The 21095-nt window shown below is 34.9% G+C and overlaps 1 protein-coding gene across 1 annotated transcript in view; it reads left to right on the top strand.

Moving 5' to 3' along the window:
• Positions 1-21095, top strand: part of CHM (CHM Rab escort protein) — a 63339-nt gene that overhangs the window by 27486 nt on the left and 14758 nt on the right. Inside the window, 5 exon segments of the mRNA XM_040572555.1 lie at positions 1377-1487; positions 1490-1601; positions 14120-14197; positions 19102-19206; positions 20067-20130. Of these exon segments, the coding sequence (XP_040428489.1) occupies positions 1377-1487; positions 1490-1601; positions 14120-14197; positions 19102-19206; positions 20067-20130 (470 nt within the window).

The raw sequence follows: 21095 nt of genomic DNA, 5'->3' as shown, positions 1-21095 counted from the left end.
AATTTGAATTCTTCTATTTAAGCCTCATCCAAAGCAGAGAGTGGGAGTCTATCACCTTCCTTCCGTTAGTCAATTTTCCTCTTCAACCTCATGTACCTAAATGACATTAAATTTATTTTACTTCCAGAGATAGTTAAACACATTTTGTTCCTACACTTTAAAGTAACCTGAGAAGTAACTTGGAGTATTTTGAGTCAGGTTAGTCTAATGTAAAGACTTCAGAATTTTAAAATTGCTCCTGCTGAGATCATTACATACATTGAAAGGCACACTTTAATAGGAAGAGTTCATGATAGTTAAAATATTTTTAAAGCTTTTTTTGATATAATTTGGAGTTACGTAAGAAGATTAATATGATAAAAACTTGAGAACTTTTTTAGAAAGTTAAAAAAAAACTTGTCATTTTATGCTTTTGCATTGCTGTACAATAGGTAGTAAAATACATTTATAATATAACTGGTTGAATCTTAAACACAATACATGGCCTGATAATAAACACTAGGCACAGCATTGATGGAAGTGCTTCTGACTCGTGAATTTTCACATAATTGAAAAGAGCTTAAGAACAGAACTCTGAATGGTATTGAAGCATGCTATTGCCTAAATGCAAGTCATTTACTGAAAAAAAAAATCAAGTTTCATTAAAGTTACTGAAGGGTTTTAGAGATGTATAAGCAACATGCAATGCTTGTATTACGTATTCCCTGAAAGACCTGCATTTCTTTGAATTTAAAAATGTGTCAGCAACAGTATTAATTTGAAGGGGAAATGTGCTTCCTCATCCCTGGCTGCTGTGTGTGTCATCTATACTTGTTTGTTGTGAGCAAATCGGCAATTTCAAATATTTGAAATAAACACTGCCCCTTCTCATTTAAAAAAAAAAAATTAATTACTTCTGTACACTTTAATATCTGCCTCAGCATAGATTCAGCAGTACTCTTCTTGAATGGGTGTACTGCAGGAGATCTGAGTAATTTAGCATCCTCAGGCTCTTGGAAACCAGTGGGTTTTGTCCATAGCTTCTCGTATTTCTCAAAAATGAGAATTGGATTTAGATCATTGTAACGTAATAAACAGAGGAAGCTGTATTTAGATGTTGCTGTCTAGAAGGTTTGAGTCTCATGCAGTTGGTTTGTGTTATTCTGAAATATTTGAATGGAATGGCATTTCTGTCTTCTGAGAAAACTAAATTTATGGAAGTAATTAAAATTCCATTAATTTTGATAATCCGTTTTGAGCAATGTTGTTGAAAAACACATTGCTTTTGAGATTTATGTTTGTGTATTTAAATAAAAAAGTTTTTTCTTTAAGTTGAAGTACATGAGAAAATGCAGGTGGCACGCTATATCCTTTACCTGATTTTACTTTTTTCTCAGACTACAAGAACAGTACGTTTGCTCAGTTCTTAAGAACACGGAAAGTTAACACCTAGCTTGCAGCACTTCATTCTTCATTCATTGCAATGGTTTCGGAGACTGATTGCAGCACTCTGAAGGTCTTCAGGCAACAAGAAAATTTCTTCAGTGCCTTGGCCGCTATGGCAATACACCATTTTTGTTTCCTCTATATGGTCAAGGCGAGATTCCACAGTGCTTTTGCAGGTAGGCCCTACTGTTTTTAGTACATTTCTTCAAAACAGGAAGTACTCAGTAACCTAATGCTGATGGAGGTCATTCAATAGAAATCATTCTACTAGCAATTTCTTGTTGGTTTTATTTGCTTTATATTTTCATTGGCTACAAAATTCTCAAAAAAAGGTGCACATTTTAGGAGAAAAAGAAATCTTCTTGTAGGATGGTGGAGCACCAAGCTGATGAGACCAGGAAACTAGATTTTGAAGAGTTTCATTCAGAAAAGCAGAAGTGTTGTAATTTATGCTATTTTAATACTTTGGAACAATTTTCATTCTGTTACAAATAGAAGTAGCAATGGGTGGTGGTTGTGATGGCTGCATTTGGTAATAAGTGCTAGGAAGTGGATAGGATAATTTAAAACATTGCTATCCCTTTTTAAAACTGGCAGAGGAGACTTGGAGCAGTGTCTGTCCAAAAGGATGACTGTGCATATTGGTTAGGTTGAGAAAATGTGTCTTTCAGTCTTCCCGAAGTTAAAAGGGGAGGTATGTTACCAGTTTGTGTTGCTAATTCCTGCTGACAGTGCATTTGGTGTTAGAAAGTTTTTTGTCCTTTCATAGGTTTGTATTTAATAGTGAACTGGATTTTTCTGAAAGAAGCAAAGTAGTGCCATGTGTCCGGTTTATTACTAAGCAAAAAACTATGCAATGCTGACACCCTTGTTGTATCACAGACTTAACCACTCAGGTCAACTGATGTGAAATCATACACTTGCTCTTGGCATCATTTTATAGATCTGTGCCTATAGACCACAAGCTTCCATCTGTGACTTGACCAGCATATAAGACATCCTAAAGCCCTGAGCCATCTGAGCCGTACTGCGCCATACTGCAGTTTTACATTCCAGCATCTTAAACAGCCATATGTTCTCTACTACAACATCCACTTCAGCCCCTTCACTTGAACTGTGGGCATGATGTGTATTCTTCAGTGTGACTCCAGAGGTGTGCGGGGGTCATAGGTCTTGTAGGGGAGTTGTTGACTGGTGCTCTGGGGGGCCATCGAGAAATACATGTGCAGAGAGTGGGTAGTTTTAATTTTTAGTTGTTTCCAACAGTTCAGCTGGCTTTTTAAAAGGCTGAGTTCTTTTTTTTTTTTCTTTTCATTTGCTGGCAAGCAGCCTTTCCATCTGCTCTATGTGGGTTTTTAATGTAGTAACCTGTAGGTCTGAAGTAAACATTAGCTCTATTTAAAAACTGGTATTGCACTGTGAGGCCGTTTTGTTGTCTGTGAGTGATGCATTCATATATCATTCCGTTAAATATCAGTGCAAAGTCCCTACTTTGTTCTTTGATGGACAAATTCTGCTTTTTCTATGTGTGCTGCAATTAAGAAATTCTGTTTATAGCATGCCATTGGATGTTATCTCCCTGACTCGTCTGCATGATAGATTGTGTTCTGCTTTATAACAGTACTTAAGCTACTGCTAGAAGAATGGCCTTAGTGGTTGAGCCTATGTCGCAGTATATAGGATGGATGCATTTCTATGTTGTTAGAAGTATTCTGGAATAATTACTGTACTTCATGGAGGGTGTCTGTAAAGTAGGTGGTTGGCACCAGCAGCTGGCCGTATCGTGGAAGGTCTTACTTGGCCTCAGCAACTAGCGAAGGCCATGCAGAACTGTCCGATATGATGTTTCAGTATTATCTATATAATTACCTAATGGTTCCTTTAGTTCACTGAGTAATTAGGGATTCTTCTGTACTGTAATGAATAGAAATGTTATTTGGTAGCTTTTTCAATAGACTTTCATCTGTGACTTAAACTGTATTTGTATAGAGATTATTTTTTTTAAGTGGGATTATGTAATTAAGCACTCAGATTTTGTGAAAAAGATTTTTATTTTTTTCCTCACGTAAGGACTCTGAACATAGTCATGCAACAGAACTAGTGTTTATGGACATTATGGATGTTTTTCTATTTTTTAGGACTTCATGCATCACTAGATACCAGTACCTGACCAACAGATACCAACAGATTGATAAATCAGAAGATAATCAGAGATACTACAGAAGCACAAGTTTTGCAGTCTGTCCTCACTAGACCTTCATATACCTTGAAAAAATAATTAAATTTAGTAACTACAACTTAGAATTTCAGTTAAATTTCTTCCTAGGTAGATTCTTTTCAAAATAGTTTGTTCTTGCATTCTGGAAAGCTCTTTGGCTTCATTTTGTTTGATAGCCAGCACTGCCAATTTTCTTGTCTATAACAGCAATATATTTCAAGAGTTAGCAATAATGGTGTCTAGAAGTTTTTAAAATTTTCTTATCAGAAGGCTTCCATGGTCACAGGAATATGAATTGAACTTCCTAGTTATACCCATTGCTTAGTGCATTTAGGTTTGTTTTAGTTGGTTGGTTTTGTTGAATACTAAGTCTTACGAGTACGATAAGGAGAGTGTTTAAATTGTTGAAGCAAACCACTCTGTCAAAACAAGAAGTAATTATGTTTAAAAAAAAAAATTACATAACATTCCAGTAAAAAATAAAGAAGTTAAAGTGTCTTTTTTGTAAACAAACAAACAGTTTAGGAGGCAGTCACAATTTTGTAAATTAATTGCAATTACTTTATCTGGTCTGCCTTGGGCATTATGTCTTGATACAACTGAGGAATCCTGTTCAGACTGTATAGTAAAGTGGTAATGCACAACCTATACATCATACCCTACAGTTTTTATCACCAGGTTATCAGAGTAAGGTGTCACCTGTTCTGTGATTTCTAACCACCGTTCTATATTCTGTTTTAATGTAAACCTCTTAAGCATTTCTTGCAGCCAGTTACACTGTGTGTTCTCATCAAGGCTACTGTTATAAATGCATACATGCCATATTTATGTGAATGAGTCAAGACATTTGTAAGTCACATCTTGCATTCCAAATGAATTCTGCATAAACAGTACAACATTTTATAACTACTGATGACACTTGAGTGAGGAAAAGCAGTGTTAGTTCTTTATTGGTTTAAACAGTATGGTTTAGGAGAGAAAATTAAACTTTTATATCACTGTATGTCCTCCAATATGTCGAGGTACAGATGTGAGATTTCTGTCTCCATAAATTGGATTCGTGGTACAAGGAAGGTCGTTGGAAGCCTCGTGTTATTCTAAGCTGATAAGCAGCAGAACTTTTGTTAGCCTGTATATGAAGCAGCTTCCTTTTGGTTCAAACTTACGGATGTGAAACTCTTATCTTCTTTCTCTTCTAATGAAGTAACAGTGTTATGCTTAGTAAAAATAAATAAAATAACATCTTATTCTTGGGGAAAAACGTTTTCATTTGGTACAGTAAGCATAGGACACCAAAGCTTCACTGAAATACGGGAAGGCAGCTATCGAAATCAGTGTGTTGTGCAGTTCACTGCTAACGTGTTTGTTGCAAATCTGCAATGCAACTTTCATTTTCTTGAAAAATGTCTCTGAAGAAAAATTACAGTAGGCATCATTGTAAGCTCTAAAGCCTCACTGATGCAACATTTGGATTGTTTAAGTACTTTTAGTATTTCTTTCCTGCTTTTAGAAAACATTAGGAAATGCCCCAAGTATTTCCTGATACAGGAGGTAAATCTTACAATTGTCAACTTACAATTTTCCTTTGTACTAGGGGTGAAATAAGACAGCTTAGTTTACTGTAGATTTTTGTTGTTAGTTTGCCAAATACTAGGTTTATCTACTTTTCTGTTTTTCAGAAGCAAGCATTTTATTTTATTTTTAAACGGTTTTGAGGAGTGTTTGGAAGCGCTGCTTTAGAAATATTGTAAATAGTTGACTTCTGTGTTTCTTGTCAGTGAAATATGCATCTTATTTTCAGTTTTGTTGAGAAGAAGTTTCCTGGAAGTTTTCAGTGGTGATTCTCTTGATCCATGGCCAGTGCGGTTTGAATAGGGTGAATGCTAGCTGAGAAGTCAGTTGCAGGCTGTGACCTCCCTTCTGTTATTTTTATCAGGGCTTGCTTTGTGAACACTCCAAATTCTGGGCAAGTCTTTGTCTAATTTCTCTTCAATTTGTTTTCAGATTCTTTTTTCTGGACACTTGCAAATACAAGCATCCAAATGGAAATACTGTCTAAGCAGTAGTTCAGTTATTTTCCTAGTTGAAGTTTTAGAGGGAATTAGAGTCTGTACACCATCTGTCATCTCGTAAAGGCTCGGAGGGGTTACGCATCCTGTATTTATTTTTCTTTGTTAGAAGTCATCCAAGAATTGACAGATGTGGTCATGGTAATAGGTGGTCTGCTGCTGCTTTGCCATAGGAGCTACAGTGATTCACTGACTTGTATGGGTATTCAATTAACAGCTTGCATTTCCTATAAATAGGCTGTGAACTTTTACATTGTGTATGCATTTGGTGGGCGATACAACCTTTAAGTAGTTGTTACAGGTTCTAGCTGAAATTAGTCATTTTGTGTCAGAGCCAGTGGCAGTAGTAATTTTGTGATAGAGGAAATATCTGGTTGAGATGGGTCATCCCTTTCAATCCCTGTATTTACAAGAAGATTAAGAGTCCAGGCTGAGATATGATGGATTCTGTGATTGATTTGGAAGGTTCCTGTATGTATTTCAAAAATGAGCAATCAGTTTTTACCCATATATTTGGGCTATTAACTGCTACAAATGTTGAATCTTAGAAGGCTGTCCCAGGTACTTAATATTTCCAATTATGTCCATGTTAAGTTCTCTAGGAAGCTTTTAGTGTTCTAGAATCAAGACTAGACCTTAAGAAACCTGAATGTAATATGCATTTAGAATTGATATATAAAGTTCAGCATAACGTCCTTTACATTTGAATCTACAAATAGGTATTAATTCTCTACATGTAAGCAATATGCATAACTTTTCTGTATTTTGATTAAATGATGTGGCGTCTTAAAGAAAAATCAAACAGTGTTTATTTTTTTGACAATGAGATATGACATATTTGAGTCTTAGGAAAACTGCAATTCTATGGAAGTATGAAAGAATCAGAGCTGATTTTAAAATACAAGCTGTATCTGAGAGAGAAGTTTTTAATTTCAAAACAAATCATTTTCATATTTATGTATCTCTTATCACTTAAGATAATTCGCTTACTTTGGACCAGAACATTTGTTTTGAAATTACTAACAACTTGCCAGTAGTATTTGGTCTTGATTAAAATGACAACTAGTAAGAGTAGCTGCTGTGCTGCTTTCTTCTTAATTGTTTTTGTATGCATTTCAATGAAATGATAAAACTTTCTGTGCGGTTTGTCTTTTAAAGGCAAACTTGATATATTTCTCTTCAGTTACTTGGTAGCTGAATGCAAATGGACAAGTGTGTTTAGCATGATTGTTTGTAGGATCAGTTGTTTGTTTTTCCCCCTAAGGAGAAACTCTCGGGATAAACATCAGGGAAGTGCAACAATCCATCATACTGAAACCTGTTCTCTAGTGATGGATGGATGGATTGGTAAAGTAACTCAATAATCTTCATTTTTTTCGGGTTATTCACAGATCAGTGAGCATTGTCGTTAATAAAGCTATAGAATGCTTTTGTGTCCTTGCCCACATTATTTCTCGGGATTTGACAGAAAAAGACTTCTAATTTGGAAATAACCTTTGCTGGGAAATGTGTTCTAAGTGTATGAGACTTGGAAAATACCTTGCCATTTTAGATTTTATCTTCTCAGTGAGATGTTTGGTTGCAAATTATTTACAAATATGAACCCTTTTCTGATCCTTACTGTTCCACTGACTGACTAGGAGTATAGTGGTCTTCAAAAGTTTATGCCTCCTAAAAACCTCCAGCCAATATTAGGATGTGTTACATAGAATACTCTGAACCATAAGAATGCTGACAGAGTGTGTGGGTCTTAGATCCTTAAGTAGGCATGGAAAACTTTTCAGTCAAGAAATTGTTTATATTACAGGGGTTGGAATATACCCTGTGGTATGGGAAAAGCAAATGTAACTTTACATATATTAAAAAATAACTCACGTTATCCACTCTCAGATAAGTCTTTCTTCATTTTACAAACCTATTTGGAACACAAAGTGCAAAATACAAATGCTTTAATGGAGATGCTATTTTAGTATTGATTTTCTTTGATAATTAAGACAAAGAGAATAATATGAAGGAAGTGTATCTAATACATTATTTGATACTATCTCTCAGTAGTCTCCTAACAAGCCAATTACTCTCTGCTTGTGTGGGTAAGTGCAGATTATGGCTCATATTACAGAATATGGACTCAGACATCTGCATACAGTACAGCGTTATGAGCAGATCTGTGGAAACAACATGAATGTTTTCTCTATTGCAAATCTGTAGTAAATGTAAATGTAGTTTAGCATTAGTTTCATTAAACTAAAAGACAAAGAAAAGGTAACCTCCAAAACATTACTGAATTAGTAAAATACTCTTTGAATTTCATTGCGGGTTAAGATATCTAGAATTTTTATGTCTTTTCTGGAGGCAGAGAGCACATAAATGCATTTTATAGATGACCTAATGCTCAGTGACTGGTTTCTGCAGTTGCTCATTTTTGTGTCTGTGCCCTCTGGTCCTGATCTCACAAGCTCCTCTTTGAGGACAGAACTGTTGTATAATTGCAGATGAAGGACTTTGTGTGAGGAACGGCTTCTTTTACAAGCTTGATAGAACTTACAGGCAGGCAGGTCTCACGCTTCTACACGCCATAGAGATTAGTCTTCAGGGTGCATTTGTAGTTAACTGCTATCACAGAAGCACAAAAAATACTGAACTTTTTTTTTTCCCTTGTTTTTTCTCCTTTTAATTTCTGAGAAATTGCTGCAGTGCTTTGGACTTAATTTCTAGGATACTTGCTAGTTAAATAGTTGAATGTTTGGGTAAACAGAATTGAGAGCTTGATTCTGTACGAGAATCTTGCTTTGGCAACAACATTGGCTTGCCAAACCCTAAAATTGTGCATCACACAATAGGAAGTCAAATTTTAAAACTTTTGAAATAGTTGCATTTCAGTGCAGATTTGACCACTCAGACATCATGAACTATAAACACTAATCCTTGCCAGGCAGTGAGATAAACTTAAATTATACCTATTGTGTAGCTGTGGAAAAAGTGCGTAGAGGTTTTGATGTACTTTTGGATAAGTGATAACTGGATATGTTACTCAGATTCTTGAGTTTTCTGCTCTAAAGCAGAATCAAGTAAACCAGCTTTTATCGTTACCCATTTTACTGTCAAATACTGTACGTTATGCTACAACTCTTCACACTATTGAATACATATTTCTCTGTAGCATTCTGGTTCCTGCAGAAACTTTCTGATGGTTTTAAAACTGTCATTTTGTTAATTGCAATTATAAACTAGGATAATTATAAAATCTATCTGGACATTTTTAAAACTTTACAGGAATGCTGAACACAGTCTCCAGGAAAAGATCTAAGTAGTTGACACTTCCTTCATTTGCTTGCCTAAAAATTTATTGTAATGTATTTTCCAATAGTTTTCTAAATGCCAGGACAGTTCTAGGTGACAGGAGATTGTCATCAGTATTCCGTTGGTGCTGGTTTTTACATTTTTACATGTTTTTTTTTTAATCTTAACCCAGGTGGTCACTGCACATACTGAGACTTGTTTTTTCTATGGGAACTCTGTTTGGGAAAATGAATTCTGTTTTTTTGAACTACAGTCACTAATTATTTGATTTGTCTGTGTTCTACCTATTAATGTTTTTAGAACATAAAACATTATTATAGGAAATGCTGAAGTTCTCTAGGGACCTTCAGGAAACAGAATTTCACCTAAGAACCAGGATACTGCTTGCTCCGTGTATGCAAATAAATAAATTGAAAGAGGACAATTTATTAATTCAGCCTTTCACATGTTTTTCTTTGATATTTCTCCAAAACTGTTCATGCAGTATTCATCATTAAGAAAATATTTTTTCATATAGAAGTTACACAGTTGGCACAACTATTTCTCAATTAATCCCTCCATGCCTTTATAAAACAGAAGGCAGGATATATGCTAGAAGTAAAAACTATTTTTGCGTGTGTGAAACTATACTTTGGGATACGGTTTTCCAGTTCTTTTGTGCAGTTTCTGAATGAATTAATGGTGGTCTGTAAGTTAAGGGTGTTTGATATCTGTGTGAAAATCAAGATGTCAGGTGGAGAGGCATTCTATTTTTGTTCAATTAATATCGGAGAGCGTTACATCAAAGTGGTAAACTCCTCCTGTAGCAACAGATGCAGCAGCCCTGAAGCCTTTTTTCTCTCTTGTTACATTAGTGTTTAATTAAAGAAAACAACTAGTTGGAGGCAGTTACTTTCTGTGAAATGTAATGAAGATTTATTTTGTAAGTGACCTTCACTGTATTAGCTGAATCAGTAATCAGAAAAATTAATAGAATAATCAAATTATATACAAACTCATAAATCATCATGAATATGCTGTCAAAAAATCCACTTTTAATATGTCCAATTGTTTCACAGCTGTATTAAAAATTACAACTGCTGATTCCTGCCTTGATGGGAACTGAAATGGCATTTAAAGGCTGTGCATGATGGAGGGCTACCGGGCCAAAATTTTCACAACTGTTAATTTAGTTGTAATATTTGATGTCACCAGGGCAAAGTTGAAGTAGAGTACAGTGTTGTTGCTATCTTTCAGCAAAACTTGAATTATTGGTGTAGGCAGTAGCCAGTTAATTAGAGTAATATCGGTTTAAATGTCTGTCATTTAGGGTTAATGGTATCAAAGAGTTGTCTTGTACTTGAAGTGCAGTCACATTATCTGGAATAGCCTGTTGTATGAAAGTGATGTTAGCACAGTGATTTTACTTCTGTCATAAATTATTGGGATGCTTTGTAGTTTAATATTTCAATTTCTGTATTTAAATAATTTCAGCAAGTTCTTCCTAATCATGTCATTTTTCAAGCTGGGCTGTTTTAGTAGTTTTTTTGGCTCTTTACAGTTGTTTAACACAATGCAATCGAAATTACTTCCTATTTTCATTTAAACATAAAAGTTTTCTTCTGGCCTACTGTGAAAACAGGGCATGCCCTCCTCCATCGGATAGCAGACTACTCTTGAAAATAAGTAAGTCACATTTTTGTGCAGCCAAGCAGCAAAATTCTTTCAAAGCTGCTGGAAAAATGAAGTGCATTTATCAAAAAACAAACAACAAATAAGAAATAAATAAAAAAAAAACTTGACTGTGGATGTATTAACTACTATTTTTTATGTCATGCCACATGAAGTACATTCATCTGAGTTGGTTTGAAAGATCCTTACACATGCTTTATCAGCCTAAAAGTCATTGATTGCAGCATTAGAGATAGTAAGCCCGTTTCTCAAGGCTCTGTTATAATTCTTCAGTGGATGTTTAACCTTTGTGTCATGTTCAGCAATCTTGAGACAACCAAAGGTGGGATGATTCAATGTGGTGCATCTTCTCCCTGCTTTTGCATGGGCAGAGGTGGCCTGGGGTACCGGCTCTTCTGCTTTGGCCCGTAGTTAGTAATACCGTTGGTATTTCCTTAGACTGCTGTGCTTTAGAGTACAATTCAGAAGAGCTGTGAGTTGGTAACACATCAGCTGTTCGCCGTGCCACATCATTCATGCAGTTTGAAAGGTGTTGTGGTATTAACTGTCTGTGAGCTATCTAACGTGAGTTTTGAATGCCAGTATGGTTTCCATTGTAGGCAGATTGGCAACATCCAAATTTTCGTTTCTTTCAAGTGCATCATCTGTGGAGGCTGCACATGTGATATTATTGCCTCCTGTTCTTGTATGTGGTGTCAGCGGTGAAGAAGGCACAAATGTTCTACAGCACTACGGTATTGTGGGTGTTATGGACACAATCTTTTTTTAAATACAACACCTAGGCAGACTCTGTTAATGAAATGGCAGGTACCATTTCTAATTTTATGCCCTCCCAGTCTGGGCTCTGTCTATTCACTTGTGAGCTGAACATCAAATGGCTGGGTCACACCAAAGCTTAGCTGAGTAACAGGAACTTGGAAAACTCACGGTATCCTTCTCCGGTATGGCAAAATGGAACAGTGTGTCACTGCATTGAATGTGCTGCACACTGGTTCATGATTTCTTTTAAGTGGCTGTTTACTTTTGAATAATAGGTATCACAAAAGCACACAGTTGTGTTTAACTTGTAGGGCAAAGGATAATTGTCAAATGTCACTGGATAGCATTTGACGGTTGTCCCATCAGTTCTCTCTGAGAAAAGGATATTCCGGTAATGACAATACGCGGATTATGTTCCGCATATATGAGAAGAGGTCAGTGATAGCTGATTGATCTGAATGAACCACTGGGGGGAAAAAAGCAGTTAAAGATTCCCAAGATGAATCAGACAGTGCAGACCGTCCAAACCTGAAACTGTATTGTAAGGAATCGGGTAGATCTCCCCCTTTTTTTTTCTTTACTTTGTTCCACTAGATAATTTTCATGCTGGCTGGAAACGTTAAAGATTATTTCTCTTTTAAAATATTGGAAAAATGTTTTTAAATGTTCTTACTGTTTTACCTTTTGCCATACTGAGTTCTAGAGAACTTCATTCTCTGAGTTTTGTCTTACTCCTGTAGTAACAATGCCCTGAAACAGTGCACCGTGAACAAAAAGTAAGGACGGAAGTTTATCCTGATTCACCAAACTTGAATTCACAATTAATCATGAAGCTTTATCTTTGCGAATGCCTAACATATATTCTGTTTCAGTAAGATTACAAATTTCTCTGCATTATTGTGCTCTTACAAAAAGTTCATAGAGTTTCTTTTTAGATACATTTCAAAAGGCAGTTTGGTTGTTGATACTTGCTTGGTGCTATTTTCAAGAGTGTCTGTTTATATTAAAAGTTTTTAAGAGCTGGGATTAAAACATTTTCAAGCTAGTAATATTGCAGCCATTTTAATGTCAAGTGAGCTCAGTAAAAATTGTAGGTATCGCTTGCGGGAAAAACTTTTATGTGTTGTTAATTAATTTGTCACAAAATCTACAGAAAGGTAATCCCCAGAGGTTAAGCCTGGTTTATAGCAGATTTAGGAAGTTAGGATAAGGGGATTTCTCTTCACCAAACCAACTTTAACTGTGCTGCTTTACAGGAGAGAGGTTTTGCACTTTGTGCGTAGGATGTTCCTCTGGTGAAGAGTTTTGTTGAGAGATGCCCCAGGGGCTGGGGGGGACACAGCCTGGCAAGTGACGAACTCTTGCAGGGGGCTGACTTCACGCGGGGGCCCAGGATTCAGGCAGGTGCCGTCAAACTAGACTGTCTGCAAATGGAAAGAAGAAAATGGTTCGCTGACCATTTAAAAAGTGGGAAATCTAAGTATGATTCAGCAGGGCAGTCTCTGGCACAGAGACTGGCTTAGTTACAGGCAGTCAGCAGTGAAACGCGGAGGGGAGCCGAAGGCAGCTGTCTCGAGGAGATGCCGCGTCAGGCAGCAGTGCATGTACGGTGGAGCAGCAGGTTGCTTCTTATGATCAGCCATGGTACGTGGTGTCATAAAACGTACTCATCCCACAGAGATCTCTTCCGTTCACTGTTCAATACTGAGTTGGATTTGTTGACCCTTGCTGCAGCAGTGTCATTCTCAACTGTATGCATCTCAGTGCATCAGAGCAAAGTAGAGAAGCACGACCAGATTGTTACAGAATCTCTTAAAAAAAAGCTGTTTTCTGTAAAAGTTGTTACAAACACATACAAAAGTAATTTCCTCATATTTAGCTGTCATAATTTAGTTTATTTAAACTGTCTCCTTATAGTGTAAAAACAGATAAGTTGTAATTTTGGTTTAATGTTTTGGTAATTTATTTTATTTTGAGTATTGAGATTTCTTTGTAAGTGGAAAACAACTTAGTATGTTTTACCTATTGAATTTTCTTAGGTTTCTTTTTCTCTTTAGAATATTTTTTATCATTATTCCATACAAAGAGTATCTTAAACAACTGTATCTTAATATAGGCGGAACTTAGAGGAATCGCTACTTGCAAGAGGTCACCCTAAGACCACAAGAGGTACCCTATTCTGTTGGGGTACTTCTCAACGCCCTTAAAATTTAAGCTGCTCATAGCTAGTAAAGTTCCCACGCTACAGTTCATAGAAGTAGAGAAATAAGTTCTGAATCACACTTGAAATTCTAGTAGAAGTGTGGTTGTTGTGTGGTCTTACGTTCTCACTCTATACCATCTGCAGTGTAGCATGCTCAGTAGATATCCTGTCTTGAGTAAATAAGTGCTTTTCCATCCTGAATGACTGAGGATGGTAACAGGAGTGTTCAAGCTAATGTAACAATTAAGAGGACTATGATAAATGCTAATTAAAAAAAAGTTAACAAATCTTTTACAAAACTATATGACAGACATGCTTTATTTTTTTTTTTTGATTGTCTGATTCAGAGATTAAGGCTTGTCATTAAAAATGTTGTACTACAGTATGCACAATACTTTGCCTTGCTTAACATAAGTGCTCACATTGCTTACAATTAGTCATGATACGTGTAACCTTTATTTTTTATGTTTCTAGGATGTGTGCAGTATTTGGTGGTATCTATTGTCTTCGCCATTCTGTGCAGTGCCTTGTAGTGGACAAAGAATCTGGACGGTAAGGGTAATATAAGTAACCTTCTGTTTATATACAAAATACAGATGAAAAATGCGTAAAGTCAATTTAAAAAAAATGATTCTTCAAAGATCCTCCTCAGTATTAATAACACATCAACCTTGATTAAAAGTAATTTGTGTATAGGTCCTCCAGAACAAGGAAAGTGGGTCTAGAATATAGAAACTAAATTAATTTCCCTGTGATATTACTACAGCTCCTGATCACCCAAGCTTGGAAGACAAATCATTTCAGCTGCCGGGGGGCTGGTGATGAGTGATGTTAGTTTTCCTTGTGGCCTTACCTACTCTAATTGATTTTCATCAGATGACAACAAAGCCCTCTGTTATTGCATTTTTAAAAATGGAGCTCACCTAAAGACTCATCAGATTAATCTTTGCTGATAATGCATGTCACTCCAAGAGAAAAGACTTTAATGAGTTTTTAGGTAGATTGTTGTCATAAACTATGCTGCCCTCTTATCCTAGGATAAATTCTTTTACAATATCAGGCCTGTAGGCAGGTATAAAGTTGGAAAAGGCAACCCATAGTTTTTTCCATAGTGGCATTTTTTTCATACCTCTGTAGTTTGTCATGGTTTCTGTTGCATACATTTTATCAGTTACTACTTACTCTACCTGCAGACTTTAGCTCTTAGGAGTTTTTGTTTTTTTTTTTTTCCAGCTGTAATTGAAAACATTCTTCAGCAAATACTGGAAAATAAGCTATAAGATATGTAGGAACATTTTATTAGGAATATTAGTAATTAAATGATCAGTGCAGTATGTTTGCTTTCCAGTTTCACTGCATATTTGATTCTTTGAGAGCATGGTACTAGTAGCTAAAACAAAGTATTTTCAGCAACAGGATCATATAACTTTTTTTTTTCCTAATCATTCAAAAAGTCTTAAACATCCTCTTCACCATAGTAAAAATGTTACTCAAAAGCCAAGTTTCTTGAATTAACTGTATTTTGTTATCCAGATATTCATAAGGGATATTTTCTCTTTATTTTCTATTTTCTCTCACCTCAGTACTCAGTACTGCTGTTTACTTGTGAAAAGTCTCTTCCTTAGTGTTACATAGTAAACTAACCAGTTCTCTTGCTAAGATCATCACTATTTCCTTTCCCTTCTTTCTCTTTCTCCATGTTATCTCTTTCCTTACTGTGCATTCCCTTCTTGTGCCAGCTCTGTTTCCTCTTGACTTCAGGCTGCAGTGTTTTGCCTACTAGAAATCATCGATCAGATTGTTAATGAGGGTATTCATGAGTTACTGAGCTTTTGAGTCAACAGGCCATTAATAGTAGTTGTTAATAGGCAAATTCATATCTTCTTGTTACCACAGCTGTCCCTGTAGTTTGAGACAGCTTATCTTGACTGCAAGAAGGTTAAACTCAGAACAATAGACATAGTTAAATTACGCAATGTTCATCACTGTTTTATAAAGATCTCCCATAGGCTTCCAAATTTCATCAGTATCTTCATGCAGTTAGTTTTTTAGTATCTTTAATGTATGTGCTTTAATACAAGTAGGGAAAAAATATAAATACAGTCTTGATTTTCTTCTCAAACTTCTTGTTGTTCATTTAGAGTTTTGGTTTAACCCTAAATGTTACCATAGGTCATTTCAGCTCTTTTCCAGACTTGGCTAACATTATGTCCAGCTCAAGAAAAGTAAGAACCAATTCAATAACTAGTTGAACTGCTTTTTATTTTTTTTACTACACGTAATTGTATATAGGAGAGCAGTAGATTTTTTTGTCCTGAGCCACCCAATTATTTTAATCACCTTGCCATAGCCCTTTTTTTAAAGTTCATGAAAGTAAGATTCAGGGAAGACAACATGAAAGTATGCAAACTTTTAGACATACTTGTTTTAAAGTTTCATTAAGTCACTTGAAAATTTCTATTTTTTTAGGTATCATATCAGATTAGGTCTGGTGTTCTAATACATAAGCAGAACATCCTGTACTCTTGATAGAACTCTGATGCTTCGTTAGAAAATAAAAATACATCATGTTGATTAGATTGAGGAAAAAGCAAATTGAATGTATTCATGGTTATTGTTTTCTTTTTTGTTATTTTCTCATTTTTATTGTACATCATTTATTTGACTTTATCTGATAAATTTTAGATTATTTTAAATTACATGGGTTGCATTAATACTAATGGTAGACATTTTATATTGATCACTTTTTAAATACATTTCCAATTAAATAATTCTGTCTCAAAAATGGAAAAGGTATGATAAATGGAAATTTATATGTCTGTAATAAAAAGATATAGCAAACACATAGTCATTTACATATCTGTCTTGAAATATTGCATACTGGCTTTGTCAGTGCTGGTAAGTCCATTTCAAGGATGTCGCCCTTAGTCCATTAGTTTGGATAATGAGCCCTATAAAGTACATTTATAACTCGTGGCACTGCAAGGAGATGGATTCTAATTTTCATCCTTTTATCTAGACACATTGAAAGAAGGTCAATGGAGGGTTCTGTATGATTCATTGTCCCAACACATATCAGATGACAGAGACCTGATAATGTCAGTGCATAAGTGTCTTCCATATTTGGAAGCAGTACTTGAAAGAAATTTTCTCAGCATCATCCTTTGAAGTAAAGTGGAGACTGATATTAAAAGCATTATCTCTTTTTCTGTTTAAAATCTTATCAAGTGTATGACCCGATAGCTATTCCTGAACAAAGGAGAGGAAACAACACTTAGCAGGAAAATAAAAAGCGTGTAGTTGCTTTTGCTGGCTTTGAGTGATATAACATGACATTTAATCAACCTTTCCCCTTCGATAATGTTTAGGGGGGTGGCAGGGGAAATTGTTTCATAAACAATAAGAAAGGTTATAATTAGATATGAACTGTAGCGGCTTGACTTCCTTGTTTATTTGCAGTATTCAAATGAGTGCTTGAGAAAGAAATCAGGTTAACGTTAAGAAAAAACTTCTTAAAGTTGCAAGAGAAACACAAACACATGTTGAACAGAATGCGATTTGAAGTGTACAAAAAGTACGGCATGTTTCCAGTTAAACAATACTTGTACCATTAGACTTTTAATTACTGCTTTGCAAGTTACCTGCTGCATTTGAATGTCGGTATATTATGTAGCATCCAGGTTCCTACGAAATAGGCATTAGAAGTTTTATACAACTCTCCTTACTTGTTATTAACTTCTTACATTTTCGCATAAGCATAGCCTGCACCCTTCTTCAGTTCTCATTTTTGACTAGAAGAAGCAACGGTGAAATCCTAACGCTGCTAAAGCTAGTGACGACTGGCTGCTGTTACTTACTTAGGTTTCGTTCTCATCTTCTGTAGTTGTATAGACCGTTCTGAGCACAGAGGCTAATGAGTAACTTGAAGCTACAAAAGTCTTGTTTATTTGTAAGGCATAACTTGCATGTCAGATAATTACTTATACAGGAATTGTGCTGCAATAAAACATTTAAATCTTTTAAGGGATCTCCGTTAGGCATCCTGCTGATGTTTTACATGTTGCTCATGCATGTGTATGTACGTGTGTAAAAAAATTGAGATGCTGGTTCAGAAGTATTTAATTAAAACACCACAGTAACTCACATATCAAGCAACTGTTAGGTAAAGCTAATTCACTCTATTTTTACAGTAAATTTTCTGAAGTTATAGAAAAATCTTAAAATCTTGTTTTAGAAATCAGTATTAAGCCTTAAAGACCTTTAGAAGATGGATACAAGTTATAAAGAAAGAAATTGTAGTGAACATATTTTACTTACACTTCAGATAGTAAAACACATTCATTAAAATAGGTGCTATTTAAACCTGCAGGGGTTTCTCAAAATGTTTGCAACTCTCAGTTTGAGGAAAACAGCTACAATTAAACAGATTACAAATCAAAGTGTAACCTTGAGTAATGAATATAACAAGAATACAGTTATCCGTAGAGGAATCAGCAGTAGAGGCTGGTTTTAGTTAGTACCTCTATGCAATTCCCCATTAAAATCTGGAATTTGCATCCTGTTCTCAGTTTAAGCTCTCTGAATAATTTGTTTCCTATGGTTGGCATTTCTGTACCATTTATTAATGTTAATCTGTTTTATGTACACTTGTCTCTTGAAAATTTATATACTAATGTCACAACATATAATTGTTCTCGTATCATTTTGACCTGCATACATTCAGAGGGGCTTTTTTTGGTGGGTGGTTGTTTTTGACTTTTCAAGTGTTGTCTGAGGCAAATGAATGAATACATTTGCAATACAATCAAACAGTATCTATTACGAACGTTTATGCTGCTCTTAAAGCAGTTACCCTTTTTGTTTGTAACTTAGAGATAAATGTTATATTTAACCACAAATAATACAATCTTAGAAGCTTAGAAAAGTTCTCCTGGAAAGTCTGATGCAAACATTTCTCATAGATCTTTTCTTACATCTCTTAAATTAATTTACCATTTTATTTGTCAATTATTAGGAAATAAACTTGCCTTTGGTAAAGGTTGCTGGGGTGGGGGCAAGAAATAACACCGTGTTAGAGTAACACCTACAAAATTATTAAGAGTATGACTTTTCCATGCTTTCTGAACTGTGAAACTTGACGCCATTTTCACATACAAGCAAATAGCAGTGTTACTAGCTTACGTTTTGTTTTCCTTAAAAAGCGGCTACTTTATTAATGTTCTAATATTATTGTTTAATGAAATTGTATGTAAAAAATGTCATATATACCATGTAGAATGTATAAATATATGATTTCTTTATCAATTTCAGATGTGTATTTAGAGGTTCACATGGTAAATGTGTACAGATCATTTGACCCACATAAATGATGTTGTATATAACTCAAAATTGAAAAATGTGTATACTTTTGTTACTTTATATCTGAGTTTATTAGTTTGGTTCAAATTTTTTAACAGATGCAAAGCAATTATTGATCATTTTGGACAAAGAATAAGTGCCAACTATTTTATTGTGGAAGACAGTTACCTTTCAGAGAGCGTATGCAGAAATGTGTGTTACAGGTATGTAGTAAAACAGTAAACGTACTACGTCTCTTAAAACAAAAGAGCACAGCGCAAATTAAAGAGATTGTTTCCTGCTTAATCTTTGCAGCATAGCTTAGTTCTGTGCATAGTTTTTCGTCTTCCTTGCATATACTTGAGAGTATAATGTATTTTCTATGTTTATGTTTCCTTAAAGGCTCGTCTAAATCATATTTTCCTTTTCCTTTTAAAAAATCCAGTAGGTCTAAGTGCATTAGGGGTTTCACGTTTGTTAAAAAGTGCTTAGAGGGTGCAGGTGCTTTTGCTCTTCTTTCTTTAAATTTGTTCAGGTATAAAGAAAAGTAGAAAGTCCTTGTTTTCTCTTTTTGTTGTTGTTGCCAAAAGCATTGGACATATAGTGCCTTCCTCAAAATACTGCAGATATGAAAATAAAGCTATAGTAATAGGTGCAATGCAGAAATAATTATAGGCCATGAAAGAGTAGAGATTTGAATTCACGAACCCCACTGTAGTATATTTCCCATTAGTCCAAAATGTCCTGTGCTGTTTGGAACATAAAAAGTCTTCTAACATGCTGCTACTAATCTTCATAAAATAAATTTTTAAATCGGAAGGATATTCATGCTGCTTTATATAATGGCACTGACTCATTAATTCATCATCTATTTTTGTCAATTAAAATAGTATGTTAATGTTCCAGATGTGGTCCTACTTTATCAACAGGCAAAATGTCTCACCAGTAATCATACTAGTAAAGATTGTATGCTTAAATAACATTCCCACAGTATTATGCATAATTTGGAATTGCCAAAACTCTGAATCCAAATTGCAATTTTTTATGTTTCAATACCACAATTTTATTTATTTTTTAATTGTAGGCAGATCTCCAGAGCAGTGCTCATTACAGATCAATCTGTACTAAAGACAGATTCAGAGCAGCAGGTATATACCAATTTTGTATCACTTACTTCTTTATGAATTGTATGTATTGATATTTAAACCGTTGTTTAAGTGTTATGAATTAGTTTATGGATTGGTTTCTGCTTGAATCAAGCTTTTTGGTCAGCCATCTCTACTGATAATTATTTAATTCATTAGTTTCTCTAAAACTGCTCGTAATTTTACTCTATTGTAGTTTAATGACTTGGATTTCTCTGTTGTTTGACACTATGGTAATTAACACAGTTTCTTGTCTAAGCTTTGTTCGAACATTTTTGTTTTATAACATTCGCTTTTATAGCTTGAGATTCCTTTCATACATATTCAGATCCTTCTTCAAATGTTTCTGCTTTGTCAATCTTTAATACCCTTTAGAATTAAGGCCTGCAGTTTGTGTTGTGGTTTTTTTTTTTCAGTACACTGCCTGTGTGCTTCCATTAATTTTTACAGGTTAAATACTATCTACAGAATAAGAATACAGATGAGAAGCCTGTCCTTCCTAAATCTTGTTACTAGTAGTCTTGCGTTAAAGTACTCTCATTCTCACATACCAATGCTCTTGCCAACAGGGTTTTCTGTTTCGTAAAAGAAACACATGCATCATGGGTTGTATATATGGGAATAACAACTGTTCCTCGAGAGCTTTTTATATGTGTTGCAGAAATACATTTATGGGATTGATAAACTTTTGCAGGTGACTGAGCACATACACAGGTTTCTGTGACCATACATATACCTAGGTATGAATTTGTTGGTGAATATGTGTGAGGCTTAGATAATCTTTTTATTTTTGCAAAAACATAAAGATTTTTAAACTTAATAGGTTTATCTTTCAGTAACTTTCCACAAATCAATGTATATGTTTGTATACATAGGTCTGGGTATCATAAATCTTTTATATTCCAAACTGTGCTACATGGCTATTGGTCTAATAATTACCTATGGTATTCTTAATACTGTGTTTTACT

This window comes from Cygnus olor, chromosome 13 (assembly GCF_009769625.2).
Source record: "Cygnus olor isolate bCygOlo1 chromosome 13, bCygOlo1.pri.v2, whole genome shotgun sequence".
NCBI lineage: Eukaryota > Metazoa > Chordata > Aves > Anseriformes > Anatidae > Cygnus > Cygnus olor.
This window is presented reverse-complemented; position numbering and strand designations above follow the sequence as displayed.